This window comes from Salminus brasiliensis, chromosome 21 (genome assembly GCF_030463535.1).
Source record: "Salminus brasiliensis chromosome 21, fSalBra1.hap2, whole genome shotgun sequence".
NCBI classification, from domain to species: Eukaryota; Metazoa; Chordata; class Actinopteri; order Characiformes; family Bryconidae; genus Salminus; species Salminus brasiliensis.
The window spans coordinates 22987945-23011418 of NC_132898.1; the positions used below are offsets into that span (position 1 = coordinate 22987945).

A 23474-nucleotide genomic window follows, 5' to 3' on the forward strand; every position below is an offset into this window, starting at 1 on the left:
GTTCATCCGAGTCACCAGCCTCAGAAATCGCAAGTTAACAGCAGCTCAGATCACAGACCAGTTGAATGCCACACAGAGGTCTAGCAGCAGACCCATCTCTAGAACAACTGTTAAGAGGAGACTGCGCAAATCAGGCCTTCATGGTCAAACAGCTGCTAGGAAACCACTGCTAAGGAGAGGCAACAAGCAGAAGAGATTTGTTTGGACCAAAAAACACAAGGAATAGACATTAGACCAGTGGAAATCTGTGCTTTGGTCTGATGAGTCCAAATTTGAGATCTTTGGTTCCAACCGCCGTGTCTTTGTGAGACGCAGAAAAGGTGAACGGATGGATTCCACATGCCTGGTTCCCACTGTGAAGCATGGAGGAGGAGCTGTGATGGTGTGGGGGTGTTTTGCTGGTGACACTGTTGGGGATTTATTCAAAATTGAAGGCACACTGAACCAGCATGGCTACCACAGCATCCTGGAGCGACATGCCATCCCATCTGGTTTGCGTTTAGTTGGACCATCCTTTATTTTTCAACAGGACAATGACCCCAAACACACAGTAATCAGTAAGCAGTAATCAGAGCAAAGGATGGCTATTTTGAAGAAACTAGAGTATAAAACATGTTTTCAGTTATTTCACCTTTTTTTGTTACAAAACTCCACGTGTTCATTCATAGTTGTGATGCCTTCAGTGAGAATCTACAATGTAAATAGTCATGAAAATACAGAAAACGCAAACTTTTGGCCTGTACTGTACAACTAGCACCCCTTTGTGAAACATCATCAGCCTGCTAAACATCACTGAGTGAGCTACAAGCCAGGCCCATGAGGTGCGTTAGATCTAATACAACACTACACATATGGTCGGTGTAACGTAGCAGGTAACACCACCAATTCCCCAGCCAGGCTAGCACAACACAATACACCAATAATGGTGTCATTGGGCAAGACTCCTAACACTGCATTCATTCATTCCTATGTAAGCTGTACTGCCTTCAAGTACTTCTCTGAAGTTCCTACTTACATCTTTGCAGCAAGTAAATATGACGTGATTCCTGTTCTAGTGGTTTTAGCCTACTAAGGCACAACACATGAGTCCCTTCAGTCTGTAACAATAAGCAGGCAGGTTTTAAGAGTAAAGTTTATTGAAGACAAACAAGCACAGTGTTGGTGTGTTGAAGCCCAGATGTGGAGCGGTCAGGCAGTGAAGCCCCTGATTAAACCAGAGAAGACATTTTTTATGACAGTAAAGATGACAGTCCACTCCTCCAGTAGAGAGACTGCATGGTTATAAAAAAAAGATTAAGTAACGTAACCAGTCACTGAGCAAAGATGCAGTTTATTTTTCGCTTCTTTATTTTACTATACTAACTAGAGACGCTAGGCTAGCATTGCTAACAAACACTTGACTTGAACTGTCACCAATCTCATCTTTGTTTGTGCCCAAAAACCTTTTGTCTCTCAAAACACATCCAGATCTTCTTTAGTTTGGTAAATGAATGTTGTGTAGGTCATAATGTGCCTTATATAACACTAAAAAAAAATTCTAATTTAGTTTAAAAGTTAAAGTAATGTCTATCCATGTTATTTTATTGAATAAACTTGTTTACATAGCATTGTTAAAAAAAAAAAGAAAAAAAAAAGATTGTCATCAGTACTGAAATGTGATTGATAGCCTAAGTCCATATTCCTATTTTTATCTGTGGACAGTTAAAGCTTGGGAGTTTATTATTCTTATTATTCATATTATTATTCATATTATTAAGCTCATGTATAATGTGATTATTAATATTAAAACTACTGTATAATATACAGCAAAAATATTTGTAAATATAGAAGCAATAACAACCATTTGGCACAGCTTCTGGTTGCACCTACGCATTTTACAACCATGCAGTCACTCACTAGAGAGCCATGCTGGTACAGTGCAAAGATGGTAATGTGGGATAACAGACAACAGAATAAACCTGAACAGTATTCACAGTATCTGCTCATAGCTGACCCCTATTGCATCTGACCACTTATATAAACCACCATTTTAAAATTCACACCACACACGAACAGAAAGAAAGCACAAAAAGACACAAATGAATCTCTAGCTGCTTTACAGGCACAGCGACTCCCACCTTTCTCATTCTTCCATTATTCTGCTATTTATGGCACTTAAGCTTTATGTATTTAGTAACTGGAGGGTGATTTGGGGGTGTCTTATTTTGTTAATCTGAATAACATCAAGGGACAGTTTGACCAAACACACTAGCTAACATTGCTAACAGCACGTAGACACCAGTCAGCATTCCTTCGCAAAATGCTAACCAGTGCTAGTCTCCATTAATTCACTGACAGAGCTGTGAATGCCAGTACTGTTCATCTACTGGTTCCTCAACAAGAATCGCCTTTCCTACTACTTACACTGGACGTGACAGGCGTGCCCATGGGCTTCAATTGCATGTGTGTTTTGAGTCACCATAAAAATGACTACCCATGGAAATTGCTATGTGCTATAGATGTGGCCGACAGATACGTTTGAAAGAACACTGAAGTATTCATGTAATTATCTGGCTAAAATGAGAAATCCATTGTGAAATCCACTCCGAATTGCTCAGTTAGTCAGAAAACAGATAAAAGGGTACTTAGCTAGCTATTAGCTTTGGCTAATCCTCCAAGTTATCCAGCTAACTGAGAAATTCTGCATTCTGAAAACCTTCGTACGGTCATTTCCAAAGACAAAGAGAGGAATATGGGGTAATACAAAAGGAGTGGTCCCCAAATCCAGAGCGCTAAATTTATGAGCGCTAATAGATCTTTTTCCATCTTTTAAGCATAGTTTACTGAAATGACACAAGAATTTCACATCATAAACTGGTTTCAAATAAATGAAGATGACAATACTTAATAAACTTACATTATCATTTTTTTAAAAGAACAATCTCAGATATATTGACTTGCCAAGGTGTATTTAGCAGGCCAGGGACTGCTTGCCCTGCTCTAGCACACCCTATTCAACTCACGAAGGGTTGATAATTGGCTGAGGAGCTGACACAGATATGTTCAAATCACTCGCTATGGCTGCTCAACCAGCACGAACCCCTGAAACGCTGCTAATCAGTAGCTCTAGGCACTGAACTACATCCAAACACCTAGCATGACAGCCCACAGTGCTGCACATGTACATGTTACAATGGGTGCATACAATTACTAAAACCCTACAGTAGTGACCGCAGTAGAAAAATAGACAGCTTTAACACCAGACACAAAATATGGACACCTGGTATTTTAAATGCTGAGTGTTTTCCATCAGTTAAAGGGAACTCAAAGCTGGGTTTCGGGGCTTTTCTTTTCAAGATTTACAGTTTTCCAATTTTTAGCCCAAACATAGTTAAACATCCAAGACATTTTTGGTCATTGGCATTATTTCTTTAGTTATACGCTGGAGCTACAAGGCCAACGTGGCGAACAAGTAGTAAAACCTAAACAAAAGTACAGATATTCTGGCTTTAAGTGGGCTACTATATTGTATGTTTCTAGATGACAGAGAGTCATACAGTGTCAGACACTGTATAATCGAGTCTACTAGAGATTACTGAACACTTCCACATGGTTTGCGGAGAGTGTGCGCTGATGTAGGCATGCAGTTAGAACCACATGCTAATTGGTAACAAGCTTTTTAGCAGCTTGTTAGCTACATTTGCCTCGTATCTTCAGTGTCATACAAAAGACGCAAACGTCCGACACTAAATATGTCTTGAGTGATCGATTACATTTGAAGTACGGGGTGAATTTTGCAAATTAAGATTTTTCTGAGTAGTTTTGTGTGCACACAAAACCCTTATTTCCAGACAGTACAACATTTGTAAACAGAACTGTAGAAAACGGTCACTCACAATTCACACGGTCAGGGTGGTTTAGTCTCAGAAAAAGACTAATTTGTACATGAAGGCAACCACCCTTTACTGTTGTTATTTAACACTGGGGCTCTTCTGCTAAAGTAAAAGCAGGTCTGATGACCGTTTTTCCTGAGGACATGTTACACTGAAGGCCAAACTTCTGAACACATGCAAAAGAATTAGTTCACTTCAAAAACCGCTGCACAAAATGAACTGGACCTGCATCGATTAGTCACTGACAAAACTGTTTGCTTAGAAACACGCTCTGTAATACTCATCTGATCCACACGGTCGGCCCGACAGACTGTAATACGAGAAGGGGAATAAACTCACACCATATAATTTAGGTAAGGCTAGGCTTGGTTTGTATCTGAGGAACCAGCTCAGAAAAAAACAATGGAGAAAGAAAGGCAGAACTAAGCTTATGACATACAACACACTCCTACAAATAGGGCTGGGCAATGTGACGATATCTGATCGTATCGTGATAAATTTGATAAAAAAAATGTTACTGTAATACACAATACACTTTCCAAAGCATCAACTGCAACGTTTTATTGCCGACTGTGTAATTAGACTGGTTTAATTAGATGACGGTATTCAGAATGGGACAGTATCTGAGTAGTAGTTTAGTCTGTGACTACATGTATCGTCTTTAAATATCGTGATATAGGATTTTTTTACCATATCGCCCAGCCCTACCTACAAAGCAATGCGACACAGTTCACATGTGGCAAATAAAGCAATACTTCAATAGTTTGTGATAGTTCAACATTTCCCATTTCAGTAAATCCCATTTCTTAAGGAGTGAGCTAGCTAGCTAACTCATTTCACTAGGCTAAGTAGTTAGCACAGGCTATCAGTGAATTCATTAGCCAATGTGTTAAATGTCCACATGAACCAGTCTGTTTTTTTTTTGTTGTTTTGTTTTTTGCAGTAGTCTGAAAGCTAATCATTCTATAGAGACCATTACAAATACAAATCTATCGCCATCACACAAAAACCTCCAAAATGACTTTTTACATTTGCTTTTTAACCACTGAATTCCGTTGAAAGTTAAGAAGGTTTATCATGCCCTGTCCTGTAAAGTCACCATTTTGGAGATCTATGAGCTTTTGAGCAAGAGCAACAATTTGCAATAGTTCAACATTTTGACAGCAAATCCCATTTTGCAACGCAAGCTAATTTATTTTGCTAATAAAATGGCTAATTGATTTTGCTAGGCTAAACAGTTTTATGTTGAATTCAAAGAGTGTGTAAGCAAAACAGAACAGCAACATTTGTTAAATATCCACATGAACTATCCAGTTTGTTTTTTTGCACTCAGTATAAATTTTTGTGTTTATATAAATCCACACTTTGAACACAAACGCTGGTTCAGGAGGAGTAAGTCTGGCTAAGCTATGCTAAGCAGACCTGCGTTCATACTGCACTTTAAAAAGGCTGTTAGTGAATTCACCAGACTTTAAGTAAGTGTGAAAAAGAGAATAGGAGTTAACTGCCAACATCACTGTTGCACTAGCCTAAACACGGGACTAAATCATTACAGGCCATTATAAATAAACAGCTGCAATAGTTAGACACAAACCCTTTTCAAGTGGAGCTAGCTAGCTGAGCAGTGTTCAAATCTCACTCCACAAACAGTGAGTAAAAAACTGTGTGTAAATTACTGACATGTTAAACTACTTTGTTCAGATTTTTAGTATTAGCCTTAAACAGAACCTGAAGCAAATCTTCTCTTACAAGCCAATATGCACCAATCAGCCGTGACATTAGTACCACCTCCCCAATATTGCGTAGGTTCCCCTTGTGCCGCCACAACAGACCATACGAGGCATGGACTGCACAAGACCTCTAAAGGCGTCCTGTGGCACCAATCTGGCACCAAGGTGTTAGCAGCAGAGTAAGTAGTGAGGTGAGGCTGATATGAGCATCAGAGAGCCTCAGGCGCCCATGACCCTTGTGCCGGTTCACTGGTTGTCCTTCCTTGGACAACTTTTGGTAGGTACTGGCGCTGCATACCGAGAACACCTTACAAGACCTGCCAGATGTTTTGACGATGTTCTGACCCAGCTGTCTAGCCGTTACAGTTTGGTTCTTGTCAAAGTGGCTCAGATCATTACACTTGATCATTTTGTTATGATTTTAACACATCACTTTCAAGAACTGGCTGTTCACTTGCTGCCTAATGTATACAACCCTTGACAGATGCCACTGTAGACTGCAGAGATAGTCAATGTTATTCCCTTCACCTGTGCTAATGTTATGGCTGATCGGGGTCGGTAAACATGTCTGATAGTTCAACACAGCAAATAGCATTTCAGCCTGCTAGCAAACTTAAATTAATTTTACTAAACTACGCTGTTCTGCTTCCAAATCGCACTTCAAGAAGGTTGTCAGTGAATTTATAGGCCTTTGAAAACAAAAAAACAAATAAACAAATAACATAAGAGAAAAAACAACACCTGTAATAATAGCCAATATGCTAAAATGTCCTGTTCAGGTTTGTCCACTAGCCATAGAAGCAAATGTCAATTTTTCACAGGTCATTATATCCAACATAAAAGCTATAACTGAATTAAAAGAATAAAGACAAAAAATAGACAGGCACAAACAAAATAACATTTACAGTTAGAACCCAGCTCCCCCCTCAGCCTGAAAGAGTCCTACTTATTTATTTCTATTATTGCTTTGTGGAGTCTGACTGGTGACTTGGTGACCGTTTCCTGTGTGGTGGGGTCATGTTTATTCAGTCTTTGGTGGGATGTCTCTATCTCATCTGAAAGCCCCAGTCAGGAAAAGCTGAATCAGCCCCACTAAAATCTCTAAAGCGCTGCGTTCAAGAGCACACCCCTCCTCAAGACTAGTTCCAACAACAGAGAGCCACTGTCAACGTTCATGTTTGCTCTGTTTGGGTGCGGTTTTGTAAACACTCATTATTCTAACGCTTCTTCTCTCACAGTGCCCAAATCACAGGCGTTCAACATTCTGTGTTTTTCCATAGCTACTGTTGCTTGGCCAGACAAGCTTTACAGAACGATGGTAAAAATCCTTTTCAGCCCTAATGAGAGCCTGTAACTCCGCCTCAGTGTATATCACAATATGTATTGGCATTGATGTTATGATATACACTGAGGTGGAGCTACAGTCTCTCATTAGGGTGAATATTAATAACACTCTAAATGTAGATATTGTGATATACACTGAGGTGGAGCGACAGTCTCTCATTAGAGTGAATATTAATAACACTCTAAATGTAGATATTGTGATATACACTGAGGTGGAGCTACAGTCTCTCATTAGAGTGAATATTAATAACACTCTAAATGTAGGTATTGTGATATACACTGAGGCGGAGCTACAGTCACTCATTATTGGTTAAATGGGTTTTTTAGCAGCATTGTGAAAAGCTTGTTTGTCCTTACAGTTGTCGATATGGAAAAAAAAACATTTCTGGGGCAGAGCCTTTACAGATCAAATGGCTAGGGATTTGTTATAGGTGTGTTTGAGCAGGAGGACACTTATGTCTTATGGTAGGTACTCAATTATTAACTGCCTAGCATGTTAGGTACATGTGTACATTAGAGATGGCACGCTGGTATCAGGCTAACAGCAGCAGAAAATGCTGGATCAGGATGTCAGATCCAATTTTGCAAGATACTATAGTCCAAAATTGAAGTATGTTGTGTGGTATCAGTGCCATGTAATAATGTCACTATGTAACCTGCAGCGAGGGTGGGCAAGTACAGCGTGAGCATATTTCATGAGTATAGAAAGTATTTCATTTGAAATCTTTGTAGTTCTTAAAGAAAATAAATATAATTTAATATATACTCTACGTATCAGTATAAGCCAATACTCAAGTTTTGGTATCAAAAGAGACATTCGGCATATCATGCCACCTGTAGCTCACGTTGCGGTGGGTGTGTACATTTCTTAAAGCAGCAACCACAGTCTACATCAGAATAACCAGTCATTATTCTAATGCTTCTGTTTGTTATTACAACTCCCAAACTGCCGTTCTCTCAGCTGCAGTCACTCCTGACTGGGGCTTTCAGACCAATGCTGCCCCCCCCCACCCTGGAGTGTATCTCACCCCAAAACATGAACAAGGGGAGTGTTATTGAGGAAATGCACAGTGTATAGAGTCCGAAAACAGAGAGCGAAATGGCCCCATTATAGCGTGGCCCAGGCAGAGAGACGCTTTGTCTTCATCCTTTCTCCCCGGAGGCGCTCTTCTGCACGTCCAGCAGGAAAAGAGAAGAAAAAGAAAAGTAGGGGAGGTTTCAAGCAAAGCAGGCAAGCTAATGCTTTTCTGTTCCTCAATGCTGTTCCTCCAAACCTTCTTTAAGTCTGTCTCCAAATTGTTAAAACTCACTCCTGCATGGGGTAGCATCTCCATCTCTCGCTCTATCTCTATGTCTCTCTTTTTATCTGCTGAGGCGGAAGCCTGTGGTGCCATCCGGCCCCAGTGGTTGGCGGATAATGTGATTGTTTGGCCGCAGAGATTCTGATGGAGCACCTGAGAGGGCAGGTCTGAGAGAAAAAGGCAAAAGAGAGGGATTACGAAATTATATATTAATATAAAGATCTATGTCATTAGAACATATAATTTTTCAGCCCTACTCGGCATACCTGTCTGCATCTGGTCTTTCCTGAGATGGTTCCTCAGCACTCCCCAGAATCCTCCTACGGGCCTCGGCATACTCTGCCTCTCTCTGAGCCAGAGACTTTACCTGCTGCGCCGGCCGTGATGCCACCTGCTGCCCCAGTGACCCATTACTGGCAGGCCGCTTCAGGATTCTGATCTGTGGAGGTGGGGCTGCGGGCAGCGAATCATCCTGAATCACCACCGCCGTCTTAACAGGCAAACTTTGGTTGCTGTAAAGATGAAAAACAAACCAAAACAGAACTACTAACCAAAATCTTGTAGAGAAAAAAAAAAACATGTGCACACCCACACTTATCTGCATATACATACCCATCCATAATCTTAACCACATGTGAATTAATACCCATCCTCATACCCAATCAGATACAGACCCAGACTCGTCCTCATACATACTCACTTAATCATCCCCATCAGTCCCCATACTCATACCATCCACACACTCACCCCATTCTCTTCCATACCTGTACTCCCACCTAAACTTGTCCCCATACGTACATACTCAATCATCCCCATACCATCACCATCAGTACCCATACTCATACCATCCAAACACTCATCCCCATTCTCTTCCATACCCATACTCACCCCATGAATACATACTCAGTCACCCTCATCCTTATTTTCTTCCATACCCATTCATCTCCATCTGCACCCATCCATATACTATTCTCTTTCATACCCATACTAATTCCTAAGTTTCTGTAGCATAGTGGTTATCACGTTTGGCTCACACGCGAAAGGTCCCCGGTTTGAAACCGGGCAGAAACACTCTTGCTTAGGGGCAGTGGTGGCTCAGCGGTTAGAGCGCCGGATTATCGATAACAGGGTTGTGGGTTCGATTTCCCAGGCTTGGCAAGCTGCCACTGTTGGGCCCTTGAGCAAGGCCCTTTACCCTCTCTGCTCCTCGGGTGCTGGAGTTGGCTGCCCACCGCTCTGGGTGTGTGTGTGTGTGTACTCACTGCCCCTAGCTCACTAGTGTGTGAGTGAATGTGTGTTCACTACCACAGATGGGTTAAATGCGGAGGAATACGTGCACCTTTACCTTTTTACCTTTATCACTCTTCTCTTCCATCCCCATCCATACTCATACTTATACTTATCCACATCCGTACCCAAACTCATGCCCACCCCAACTTTACTCATACTAACCCCTATCCCCTATCCATACTTACCAACAAGATACTCATCCCTCTTCTTTTCCATCCCCATCCCCACCCATAATCATAGCCAGCCATAATCATCCCCTTCCACGTGCCCCTGTACTTTCATTCATTTGCTAATTTAATCACATCATTACAAGGTGCTCGTTACACTCACTTAGATTTCTGACTGATCTTCAGTTTGGCTTCCAGCCGTCTCTCAATCTCCTGCAGAGAAAACACCAGCAGGTTATATGGGTAAACCTGCCCATTGACCACTGCTTTATGCTAATTTGGGTTTATTCTAATGTCATGTAATGTGTTAGCTACCGTTTCACAGTCCTTTAATAACTTTGTTTACATTCCCTCCATTTATTAAAGGCTGATCAGTAAAAAAAATATATGTTTTTAAGTCACAATGTCTCCAAACCCTAAACCCATAAAACAATCTCTGAACTGCCAGCGAGGCTAGGAAGTTTGCGCTCCACCTTAAACAGTGTAGGAGGTCCACTCTGCCGCCTCAGGCCCCAGACTGCAACTGCTGACCTATTTAAGGTGGAACGGAGAATTCGAGCAAGGAGCAAAAACTTCGAGCTAAAGCTTTCACTGGTCCGTTTAAGACAATACAGCGACTTGCTCGGTTGAACACACAACCAAAGAAAATGTCAAGAATTACAACCCCTTATACTAGCCAAAATAAACAAGCCAAATAAGCACTTAAACGCTAGCGACGATGCTAAGTTGAGCTAACCGGCTACAGCTAGCTAGCTAGCATACATACAGAGCTGTGTAGCTGTATAGGCCTCGCAGCAGCTAAAAATACTCCTCTCTGACACAAATATCAGGTCACTAACATCACCCAAAAGAGTGACATGGCTCTCTATCTCACCCCACTGTCCGCCGCGTCCTCCCAATTATCGGACACATCCTCATCCTCCATCGTTGCCTTAATTTAGCTTTGCAACTCCGGCTAAATCAATCCGGACTACTGCTAGTTTTGGGGGCCTCGAAGCGCTGCTTATTTCTGCCGCCTGGTGGCGCCCATGTGTCCTGGACCTACCTTCTCTACACATGGTGGACTGTAAAGAGAGATTCCACCAAAACCTCAAAATATATGCTGTATTAAACTGTTCAGATGTAAATAAAGTTGTTTTAGTTATAGTAAATATTATTGTGCCCAGCATGGGTGAACAGACGTCTGGACAGACCTCATACAAAGCTCCCTTACGGAAAGTTATTAACTCACAGCAAATTGTTAGGAATATGTTGTCTATGAAAATGGTGATTGGATAGATTTTAGGTCTACAGCATGCTTTAAAATAGCATAATTTGTCATAGGTGTAATGTGACAAGAAATAGTCCCCCCCCCCAAAAAAAAATAAATAAATAGGTATTTGTTCAGATTTGCCAATATTTTTACCATATTCAAAACTGCATATGAAATAAGATGTGTCACTGGTGGCTTTATTTATATAATTATCCCTCAAGTATGCAGAAGCAGTGGTGGCTCAGCGGTTAAGAGCGCCGGGATATCGATAACAGGGTTGTGGGGTCGATTCCCGGGCTCGGCAAGCTGCCACTGTTGGGCCCTTGAGCAAGGCCCTTTACCCTCTCTGCTCCCCGGGTGCTGGAGTTGGCTGCTCACCGCTGTGTGTGTGTGTGTGTGTGTGTGTACTCACTGCCCCTAACACGTGTGTGAGTGTGTGTTCACTACCAGATGGGTTAAATGCGGAGGACACATTTTGCTGTACAGTGTACACTGTACAGTGACAAATACGTGCACCTTTACCCTTTAAATGTTGGGAAATAGGTGGGAAATATGTTCTGTGTAGTGGTGTGGTGTTTCTTTAGTGGTTGTTCTTGCTCTATCACTCCAAGCAAGAAAATACTAAACCCAGATAAACGTTATAGTTTCATAGATAGATATATCAGATAATGAATCCCAGAACGTCATACATTACAGCAGCACACTAGCTGTCCTTTATTGTCTGGAGAAAATGTCCTGTATGCTGGGGACACTCCCATAGAATAATAGGAGGTTAATTGTCTGGACTGTAAACTTATAAACTTACAAATAATATATTCATGATCAACATTAATACCAGGTAAAGTGAAAAACATTGAGTATCTTCATCTACAGTGGCAAGGGGTGAGTATATTAGGAAGCGAGTTAATATTCGGTTCTTAATACCGGTGCGTTAAAAACAGGAAAAAAGAACAAGCATAAGAAACTGAGCCACTTTGATAAAGGTGTGACTCTTAGAGGACTGGTTCATCTCCAAAACATCCCGGCTTGTGGGAGTTTTCTGGTATGTAGTGGTCAGGACCTATCTAAAGGGTGAACTGGTGACAAGGTAATGGGCAACTAAGGCTCAGAGATGCTCCTGGAGTATAACTGCTGTAACGTCTTGGTGCCTCAGGATGACTTGTGGAGGTCTTGTGGAGTCCTTTAGCTCTGTTGTGGCAGCACATGTTAATGTTAACATAACCCAGGCATTTAAGTATGTGATAGATGTATAGTTGCATATCAAAGGGGGGGGGGGGGGTATTAGGATATGAGCAGAGTACAGTGAGCCTGTCCTGTTTAGTGGCTTAAGACACAGTAATGTCCTGACACAACTGGCAGTTTTTATTTAGGATAATTAAGATCAGACTGGAGACTTAGTCTTTCCTTCACTGTTACCTTTGAACTTTAATGTGCTAAAATACCCCTATTTATGTGTTTTATTAGATATTTATCTACTTCTGTCTTTATTTATTAAAAATCTCCACCCATAGCCCACCGATGACGTGCCCCGGCCGATGACGCATTCGCCAGTGTCGTTCTGCGTGCGCGCTCCCGCCTCTGCCTCCTGTTGTGTGCGTGCGCGCGCCCGCTGGGTGAAGATGGCGGAGCGGGACAGCAGGAGCTGATAAAGGAGCGCAGCGGAGAGAGCGGAAAACAAACACGGAGAACCGGAGGACGCACACAGCACGGTAATGTACAACAACTCCGACACCGCCGGGAGATCCGCCCGGAGATCCGCCCGGAGCCAAGCAGCGCTTTAAAACCGCGGGGTTTGGTTTAGGGATGGAGAAGTTAGCGGCGTTAGCCTGGTTAGCATTGTTAGCAGCAGTGTTTCTGATTGAGGCTGAAATAGCGGCTGATTGAGCTCAGATTGACTCGATTATTACATCGGAAACATAATCTTAGCCTGATAACAGCTGTATAAAGTGGTTTATTTAAGGACAGTGTTCGCACGGCGCTTCAGTAGCTAAGTAACGGGAGCAGAACTGAGGGGCGTGTTTTTTTACCACCCTGTTTTGGAATGAGGTTGCAAATATTGCAGGACGGTCTCTCTCTCCCTCCCTCTGTCTCTCTCTCCCTCCCTCTCCCTCTCTCTCTCTCTCTCTCTTCTCTATATTGCTGTATTTCTTTTTCTGCGTGCCCCCCCCCTCTCTCTCTCTCCCCCACCTGGCTCTATTTCCGTCTCTATCTCCCATCTGTGTCTCTCTGTCTCTCTCTCTCTCTCTCTCTCTCTCTCCCTCCCTCTCTCCTTCTCTCTAACTGTCTCTCTCTACCTCTATTTCTTTATTATTATTTTTTGTTCAGTTTCTATATGTCCCTCTGTCTCTCTTCCTTCATCTGTCTGTGTCTCGAGATTCAAAGTACCTTCATTGGTCTGACTCTAATTACTGCAGTATTGCAAAAACATTATAGCTATAATAATAATAACTATAATGACAAAGGAAGCAACAAAGATGAAAAATCTGGTGTCTATCCTGCTGTTTTTTTCCTCCTACTGTCTGTCTACCTCTCTGTTTCCCTCTCTTTCTGTATACCTCACTATCCGTCTTCCGCTCCCGCTGTATCTCTTTATCTGTCTGCCTCTGTACAGTTATCTTAGACCTAAGACCTGTTGATCTAAGACCTGTTGTATCTTCTCTCCTATAGGTTGTATGTGTGTGTGTGTGTGTGTATCCGGTCTTGTCTCTCTCCTTCAATATATGGCTGTTTCTCTCTGGCTCCCCCAGTATATTTCACCCCGTATAGTCTATAGTAATGGTGTTTAACAGTTTATTGTCAATGCTGGAGTGTTTTTTAATACAGCTCCGCTAATCCGATCTACTCTGTAATGAACTTTTAACAACACTACCGATTAAGTCAGCCTTCCCCAGGTCTGAGCCCCGAAAGACCTGTAGAGTGCACTTTTCTAACGGGTTGATGCGTTCCATATGGTCTGGCTTGTCTCGGCCATCATTATAATCACAGTGCCGTGATGTATCATAATGATGTTCTTCACACCAGATCCTTGTCTACTGTGGATAGAGGTGGATGGAAAAAAGCAAAAGGGACTTTATCTCGGTGTTTAAATTCAAGCAGACTTTCAGCCGTGCAGAATGTTTAGTCTGTCTGGGTCGTACTGATTGTAGCAGTTGTTAACAACATTTTCAGGTCCACATCTTGTCTGGTCATCGCCAAATTGTTCCCTGAAAATGTTCTAGTGAGGAATTCTTTAGGTTTTTATGGAAATCCATCTTCTGAGGGATGGTTTTTTTTTTTTTTTTTTTTTTTTTTAACAGTGTTGTGGTGTTCTTCAGAAACATCTAGCAGATTTAATGCTGCCATAATAGGTTTATTTGTTTTGTGTGTCTTTTATTATAAGTGATTCTGACATCATCTTCCATCGCAGGCAGCATGTCCCGGTCCTCCGACAGCGATGATGGCTGCTTTGTTGACATGGACACTGAGGACAGTGGGGTCACATTAGCGGGTCAGGCAGAGGACCAGGTTGTGGAGATGAAGTTAGGAAGCGTCACCGGAGAGATAAACGCAGACGGCGAGCAGCAGCCCGGCAGAGGCAGCCAGAGAGTCATGGGGGAGCTGCCCGAGGAGGTTCTAGAGTACATCCTGTCTTTCCTTTCCCCATATCAGGAGCACAAGACTGCCGCCCTGGTGTGCAAGCAGTGGTATCGCCTCATCAAAGGTTAGTTCAGTAAAAGTCTGTTAGGGCTGCACAGTATAGCATGTCAGTATCTGTAGGCACTGGCAGCTTCGGGGAGAGACGGGGATGGTCAAGGTCTTTTTAGGGATTATAGGATGTATTGGCACGCTCCACCTCATCTTCAACTCATCTCAGAAGTATCATATGGAGCACCAGCATTCCAGAGAACACTGTTCCACCCTGCTGGGGGACTTTTTACCTAGGCATGGTGCCAATGGGTTCAAATTCATCAGCTCCAGAGAGTCCTATTCTATTAGCAGTACTTCTCTATAGGGACTAGATAAGTTGTGTGCGCATTTGCACATCTTTGTCAGCAGTGTACAACACTAATCTCTTCATTATAAAGAGTGCAAAAAATAAACAAAAGCAACAAATAAATAAAACAAACCGTATTACTTAATCAATATATATGTATATGTGGATATACAACCACAATGCTGATTGTTTGTCATGTTGTATCATGTTGGCAGTAACCTGCAAGTGAGTGCTGTATGTTACCTCAGTGTTGTCAGTTACCCTTCACCAGTCATCAAAGAGCTTCACTGTCTCCTGCAATGTCCCCAGGTGTAGCATATCAGTGTTACCACGGGTTCCTGAGGGCCGTGCAGGAAGGAAACATCCAGTGGGAGAGTCGCACCTACCCGTATCCGGGGACGCCCATCACCCAGCGCTTCTCACACAGTCAGTACACACACCTCTCTACCTCACATCTTTATCTGTAGCCCCTTTCACATCACAACCTTTTAAATGGCAATTGCTTCAGTGGGAAGTGGTAAAGTTTTGCATTAAAGGCTGTGCGTGAGATCACGGGAATCCTGAACATTACTGCTAATAGTAACCAACTCTGCAGTGTGGGGTTTAAGTATAAAATAGAGCTTGATAAACAAGGCACAGTCATAAATACTTGGTAGGGAGATCTTTTTAGATATTGCAGTGGGCAGGTAAGTCTGCAGAAAGCTTTAGAAGTTGTAAGGATTCTTCCTTTTTAGCTATTTTTTTTCTTTAGTTGAATGCAGAAAATGTGCTTAAATTTAGTGCAGTAAGGTCTGTTGCCATATGGCAGCATCATGCAGGCATAAAGCTGCTGTGTATTGTTTTTTACAGTGGGACTAAATCAGTACACTGACCACTGAACACTTCCAATATCCAACCCTGCATAAAGATCATTCATACATGAAAGTATGAACATAATTCTGCTGAAAAATTATTAAGGCAGCAGCTTGGGATATTGGTGTATTCATTTTCTTTTTTGTCACATACTGTTGACACAACACTTATGAACAATATTTTATTATGTCAGATGAACTTCTTGACTGGTTTTACTTATAAAACAAAATGGTGACTTCCCACAGTTTCTTTTTTTTTTTTTTAAATGTTGAATTATACACATTTTCAGAGCGTATCTGATGCTATACCTCACTATGCAGGTAAAAACAAGTAGTAAAATCTGCAGCAGGAAGTCATGGAATCATTCATTCATTCCCCAATCTACCAATTCTGACCAATTCAATGGCAGAATTCTCACATAATATACAAATGTATGATACAGACAAACCTTTTCTTTTTATAAATCAACCAAAAACAAAGCACATAGTGTGGATATTATTTAATATTATATACAAATCCTCAACTACAGAACATGGCTGGTCATCCAGTACATTGAATTCTGTTATTTTTCCTGTAATGATTGTGGCTGACTCTATGCTCTCCCTTTAGCCTCTTTGCTAATTCTTCAGATTGGGCATATTCAGAAAGATACTGGTGTTTTTAAGGTGGTGTGTTAAATTTAATGGTCTAAATATTTTGAGTTGTTCCTGTGAGTTGTGGCCTACTTTGGTCTTGCAGGTTTGGCAGTTTGTTGGCATCTTCACTCATCGTGAATAACTTTAATGCTCACAATTTTATTTCATTTTTTTCAAGGCTGTGCTGCTATTGCTAATATAAATAACCAATAGTACGGTGCAAGTGAATACATTTGACCAGCAAAGAATCTGATATTTGACACAGATTGTCCAGTCAAGCTGGATTTGGAGGATCAGTGCATCTTCAGTTGTCATATGGCATAAAAAGCATTCTGCTGTGATCTGACTTTTGTTGTCTAGCAACTATTGCCAACTGTTAACTACACTGCATGGTGGAGTTTTTGTTTTTTATTTATTACCACGAATGGCATAAGATTATAATGTTGTATTTTGTGGTTGTTTTGTTACTGAATTAAGCGACAGATGGGTTTGAGTTCATTAATTCTTGCAGCACAAATTAGCCGCCCAAAACAGCTTAAAGTGTAGCAGCTGCTCAAAATCGTCTTTATTGATGAAGGAGGAACAACAACTGTTGGAACAGCCTTCCTACGAACACTGGTGGAACAGTCTCGCAGCAGTAGGTAAAGCTGAATTTGTAAGACGAGCATGTGATTGTGTGTGAGAGAGGCGTCTGAGCTGCAGTCTCCTGAATGTCTGGGCGTCTAGCGGAGCGTGGCTGTGGAGCCAAAGGGCTCGCTGTTTCCCGCCGGGGTTTTGGTGAGAAAGAGCCTGCTCAGCAGGTTGGTGTGAAAAGACTCTTATTGTCATTCAGCTTCACGCCCCACCCACCCACATACCCACACACACACACACACACACACACCCTGCTTCCCAGTCCAGTGCGGGAGTAGGGGGTTCATTTAGTAGAGATTTCACACAGATTTCTGTGTGAACATGTGGTAAACATTACACCCTACTGGGAATGAGAGGTTTACTGCTATGATGGTCTACAGTGCTATACAACTCACAAACTGGGGTCTGCAAATGTTTAAAAAATGAAAAGGCAACTTGTACATTGTCTTAAAGATCTGATGTTTCCAGACCTGTGCTTCAGTGTTACATGGACAAAACTATTGGGACACCCCCCTTCATTGTTTTTTCTCTAATCAAGGGTATTAAAGAGTTGATCCTGCTTTTATTGGAATAACTGTCAATAGATTTAGCTGTGAACATTTCTGTGAGAATTAGATTGGATTCAGCAACGAGAACATTTGTGAGGTCAGGATGTTGAACAATCACCACTCAACCTCATCCCTAACTCCCCAACTTGTCCCAAAAGTAGTGGATGGGGCACATCATTTCAGAGAACAGTTATACTGCTCCACATCTCAATGCTGGAGGTCTTCATACCCCTCTAGCCCACACCTGGCATTCGGCATGGTGCCAATAGGTTCATGTTTATCTGCTAGAGAGAGTCCTATTGCTATTGGCAATGCTTCTCCACAGGGACTAGACAAGCTATATTTACATTTGCTGTTTTGATGATCGAATCACATTCAAATTTTACATCAGATCATTTACACAGCACATTGGGAGGTGGTCCGAGATGGATCTTGTCCACATGTAATACAAGTATAAACTGAATGCTTTTTTCTGTGATAGGATTTTGTCAGACAAGCAGAAATACGACTGTCGAAAAAGACGTTAATGAGTAATAATTACTGTGAATCTTGTGTGTGTGTGTGTGTGTGTGTGTGTGTGTGTGTGTGTGTGTGTGTGTGTGTGTGTGTGTGTGTAAATAGTCCTTTACGTTTTCTGAAGGAGCCGTTACAGGAATGTGAGAACTACCTATTGTTCCACTGTCTTTCAGAACCCCCTGCTGTTTCTCTAACTCTCCCAGAGCAGAGACAGTTTTGATGAGAAACCTTCATTTGCAGGAAATTGAGTGGAATTGCTGTATGTGGTGTTTGTGCTTTTTACACAAGAAAGTAAAATCGGTCTCATCTGGTCACACTGAGGATGCATTGTAATGACGAGTGTAAACAGAATCTGTTTAAAGTAGACCCAAATACTCTCCACATACAAAATGAATGTTAATGCCAGGTGTAAACCGGTCTACTGCATACTTGGATTAGTTGATTATCAAATAGATCACTTCTCCCTATGTAGTGCACTACATAGGGTGTAAAAATAAGGGGCTCCCGTACCAAAACAAATGCTGTATTAAAGGCTTATTTATATGCCTGTGTAGGTGCGCAGTTGCGTTGAGTATGTGTAGTTCAGAGACTTGGAGAGGCTGTATCTGTGGAGCTGGGTAGCAAACCAAATCTGACTGGCTCTCCAGTACAGTTGAAAGCGGGAGTTGTTTTTACAAACAAACAAGTCAGAACAAGCACCAAATCAGAATAGAGCGGTTTGAGGATTGGTTGGCTGGAGAAGTAGGTTGTTATAAACATTTAAATGAACCGGCCTCAGTGTTGTAAAAGCAGTCAAGTGAGTACGCCCCCTAGTGGATGTCGTCTGAGTGTAGAATCCACAGGTTGCTATTGCTGTTTTGCCTCATAAACCAAACCCAACGTCCTAATTGCAGCAAAAACTCTTTCTTTTTTTTTTTTTTTACTGATTGGTTTTTGGTTGGTTACTGAAGTTTCCAGTGCTGTTCAACTGATATTAGGTTGTTTTTGTAACATAGTAAAAGTAAATCTTCGTATGTTTGTTTTTGAAGGTGCTTGTTACTATGATTCCAACCAGTCCATGTACGTGTTTGGAGGCTGCACTCAGAGCAGCTGTAACGCCGCCTTTAACGACCTGTGGAGGCTCGACCTGAACAGCAAGGAGTGGATACGACCACTGGCTTCAGGTACACACACACACACACACATGAACTGATCACTTTAGAGCTCGTCTCTATGCCAACCCCAGAGTTAGCAGAGATTGGTGGAGTGAGTTCAAGTCACCCCTTTCACATTTTCACCGTCTGAATTGATTCATAACTTTAATAGAATGAATCAACTGAACGCTGTGTGTAAATGCCTTTACCCCACAACTACGCCTCCTGTGGTGTACCTCAGTCTATTAGAATGACAGTAATGGATTGTAGTACCATTAATTAATCTCATAATCAATGCTGGCTGGCGTCTTTGTTGACTTATCGTTACTCATGCTTAATCGCTGACCTCCAGACCTCTAGAGCAGTTTGCTTTGCTTGTTCGGTAGATGTTTGAGTTTTTTTCCCCTCCCTGCAGGATCTTACCCCTCCCCTAAAGCCGGAGCAACATTAGTGATGTTTAAAGACCTACTGGTACTGTTTGGGGGCTGGACCCGGCCCAGCCCGTACCCCCTACACCAACCAGAGCGATTCTTCGATGAGATCCACACCTACTCGCCCTCCAAAAACTGGTGCGCTGAATTACTGAATGGATAAAACCAGGAATGTCTATCATCAAAACAAACAAGCATTTCCTTCTGTTACGTGTTAAATGTATTTTCTCTCTCTCTCTCTCTCAGGTGGAACTGCATTGTAACTACTCATGGTCCTCCCCCCATGGCTGGCCACTCCTCCTCTGTCATTAACAACAACATGATCGTGTTCGGAGGCTCTCTTGGAGCTCGCCAAATGTACGTAAACCGCTCATGGAGTCTCAAAATCTGGTCTTCTGCTTGTCCAAAGAGTCTGCCAGGTTTTGTCGCTGTTCAGTCTTCTTAGTGTACACTAAATATCTGACAGTCCATTTACTGCTGTAGGCGGAGCTTCCTAATGTGCCACTGTTCATTTAGATCAGTGTTCACCAGACCTATTCCTTTGTGGGCTGGTAGCTTGGCTACTGAGACAAGAAATTTACACTGGAATTAAAGTTTAAAGGTTTTAGGTTTTAGCCAGTGGTGCTCTATTTATTGAATTTTGGAATGCTGCACGGTCATGTGAACGGACACGCTAGACTGCCACCAAGGCACTAGTCTTTATACACAATGCAATTCACTGTCAATGTAGCGTAAACCACACACGCTGTTTATATCCAGCGTTAGTCTAGTGTGTTAATGCAGTATAACTGTAATGTTAGCTTTTTGTATTCTTTTTTTTCCTTAAAATATATAGCTTGTCTAAATAGTAATGCTTTATGTGTCTGTTTTTGTATTTTAGGAGTAATGAAGTATGGGTTTTGGATCTGGAGCAGTGGTCCTGGTCTAAGCCCACCATTAAAGGCCCGTCCCCTCACCCCCGCGGGGGCCAGTCACAGGTTAGATTGTCTTTCACCTACAGTCATCTCAGATATTTACGTAGAAGGCCGGTGGTCATAACGTTTTTGGTTTATTGCTATATGCAAAATAATGAATAGAAAGACATTTCTTGTGCTCATCGCTTTTGTATTGTACTCTGCACACTTTATTTTCTTAGTGGTTTGTTTTCAGTGACTGGATTCTCTGTACAGCTATTACAGAGTGATGTGACATTTACCTGCTTGTATCTTTCACAGATTGTTATAGATGATGAAACTCTGCTTATTCTGGGAGGCTGCGGGGGCCCTAATGCGGTGAGTGGCCTTTTTAGCATTGCACAAAGTAATGTCTGGCGCAAACTGATTTACCCATCACATACAAATAATGTTTCCTTTGAAGCAAAAATATAATTAACATCTGCATAAATATAATTAAGAGAAACCATGTGTGAGATACAATACCACATGTCCAAAACCCCTGTGCTAGAGGGGTAAAAAGCCCCCTTAGCATTGGGCTGTGGGGTTCTCTGGAATGATGATTAGGCTCCATCCAGTACCTTTAGGCTGAGTTGGCAAATCTAATCATCCAACATCAGCGCCTGACTTTACTGATGCGCTCGCTCCCCTGGGGCTGAATGCAATCAAAATTTTCCTCACTGAAATGATCCAACATCTAGTATATAGCCTTCCTGGAAGAGTAGAGACTGTAACTGCAGCAAAGGGTGACAAACTCTCTAATAATACCTGAGTATTATACGGAGTTAAAAAAAAAAAAGCTGGACCAGCAGGTGTCCACATACTTTTAAAAGGTAGTGTAAGAGGGTTTTTGAGATGGACCACATGAAGTTTATCTTCCCTCTGTTCTCTAGCTGCTGAAGGATGCCTGGCTGCTGCACATGGGTGCCCCCACATGGTCATGGCAGCAACTGCGAGTGGAAAATGAAGAGCATGGAGCTCCAGAGCTGTGGTGCCACCCAGCCTGCAGGGTGAGTGTGTTTGTCTGTGCGCGTCTGTTAGGGGTGTAAGTAGGCATGCACCTACCAATGCCAGTTTTTCCCTTCTATTACCATTACCTAAACCTCAAATATCAACTGATATTTTGTACTGATATCAAGTCTGTCATAAGAAATCTGCAATTATTGGTTTCTTTCTTTTTAGGTTGGTCAGTGTGTGGTGGTCTTCTCTCAGGCCCCCTCAGGTCGAGCCCCCCTGAGCCCAAGCCTTAACTCCCGTCCCTCCCCAATCAGCGCCACTCCCGCCCCCCTCGGCCCGGACCCTCCTTCCTTGCGCTCACAGTCTCCAGTCCGCAGTGGCAGCAGTGGGGCTGCAGCTCTGGTGCTGGGCTCTGCCGAGGAGGCACCCTGTGTCAATGGCCGTTGGGGGACCCTTCGCCCACGCCCAAGGGGTGGAGCTAGAGACGGGAGCCCCTCCTCCTCTTCGTCCTCTCAGCAACCGTCTCCATCACAGGCCCCAGACAGCCCTCCTCTTCCTCCACTGCTGAACGGCTCCTCCCCATCTCCTCGCACAAGCCCCTCACAGGCTGCGTCTCCGCCCTCCAGGCTGCATGGACACGCCCACTTACCCACAGACTACGGCTGGGAGTCCCCTCCCCCTCCTTCTTCTGCGATTCCTCATGACCATCCGAGCACAAACGGGCTGCACACACCTCCCCGAACTCCACCTGGCGCAGTCTCACCCGCTGCTCTCCGCAGAGGCCTCGAAGCTGTCAAAGCCCTTTCCTCACCTTCGTCATCCTCCCTCCCATCCTCCTCGTCTTCTCTAGGCCAGCCTGGTGGAAACGCCGCCTTAAAAGCCCTCTCCTCTTCGTGTCCGTTGTCGTCTTCACCCTCCTCTTCCTCCGCAGCCCAGCCTGGAGCGAGCTCCACCCCTAGCAGCACACCTCCCGCCCCTTCTTCCTCCTCCAGCCCTCCTTCACAGGCTGCTGCTGCTGCCGCCGCCGCCACTGCCGATGGACACTCCATTCCGCCAATCGCACGCCGCCTCGGCCACCACCCGCCCCAGAGCCTCAATGTGGGCAAGCCGCTCTACCAGTCGCTCAACTGCAAGCCCATGCAGATGTACGTGCTGGACATTTCACGGGCGAAAACGGACGCTGTGGTCTCCTGGAGGGTTTACGGAAGCGGCGGAGCCCCAAGCGCAGTCACTGGACCGCCAGAAACAAGCCTGCACACGGTGGTCCAGGGACGCGGTGAGCTGATCATCTTCGGGGGCCTGATGGACAAAAAGCAGAACGTGAAGTACTACCCCAAAACCAACGCCTTGTACTTTGTGCGTGCTAAAAGGTAATGAGTTCCAGCAGACAGAAACGTGGACAGTGTGAGCAGTAGCCTATGAACTGGCCATCTTTTGGGACGGACCCTGCGCTCTGGCCTACCGAACATGACCTGCCTTCAGCTGGGGAGCGAAACGAACGCAAGGAGAGAGAGAAGAGGATACAAGACTAAAAAAAAAAAAAAAGAAAGTTTTGCTAACGTCTGCCGTTCGCCTCTTTCCCGACACTAAGCTCCTCCTCCGCTCTCCCGGTTTGCGTAACTATGGTAACTAAGGAAATAAACAGTTCAACACATTTAAAGGACACTCGTTTGGTGTTGTATGACTGACATACCCAACCTCAACTCCCTTTGTGTGCAAATGTGTATGTGATTGTGTGGGTGTGTGTCTATGTAAGTATGTGTGTGTTTGAGGGTGGAGGAGAGAAAATGAAGGGAACGTTCCTCAGTTTCTTGTGCATCGTCCAAGGAAGCGCCCAGGAAATGGAGCGGCGGACGACTACCTTGCTTTTATATCTCACTTCCTGCCTGCATTGTTTACAAACTGTGT

General features: G+C 43.2%; 2 protein-coding genes across 2 annotated transcripts; one reads left to right on the forward strand and one right to left on the reverse strand.

The window, feature by feature from the left end:
* Positions 1–1118: 1118 nt before the first annotated feature.
* On the reverse strand, positions 1119–10691 carry LOC140543061 (SUZ RNA-binding domain-containing-like). The gene is made up of 4 exons (XM_072666076.1): positions 10579–10691; positions 9868–9917; positions 8514–8759; positions 1119–8414 (listed from the first exon to the last, which is right to left on the reverse strand). The coding sequence occupies exons 1-4, from the start codon at positions 10627–10629 to the stop codon at positions 8309–8311; spliced, it is 453 nt and encodes a 150-aa protein (XP_072522177.1). The 5' UTR covers positions 10630–10691; the 3' UTR covers positions 1119–8308.
* A 1879-nt stretch (positions 10692–12570) lies between these two features.
* Positions 12571–23220, forward strand: fbxo42 (F-box protein 42). The gene is made up of 10 exons (XM_072665721.1): positions 12571–12665; positions 14363–14656; positions 15239–15355; positions 19142–19276; positions 19662–19815; positions 19924–20034; positions 20558–20654; positions 20892–20948; positions 21503–21619; positions 21792–23220. The coding sequence occupies exons 2-10, from the start codon at positions 14368–14370 to the stop codon at positions 22938–22940; spliced, it is 2226 nt and encodes a 741-aa protein (XP_072521822.1). The 5' UTR covers positions 12571–12665; positions 14363–14367; the 3' UTR covers positions 22941–23220.
* Positions 23221–23474: the final 254 nt, after the last annotated feature.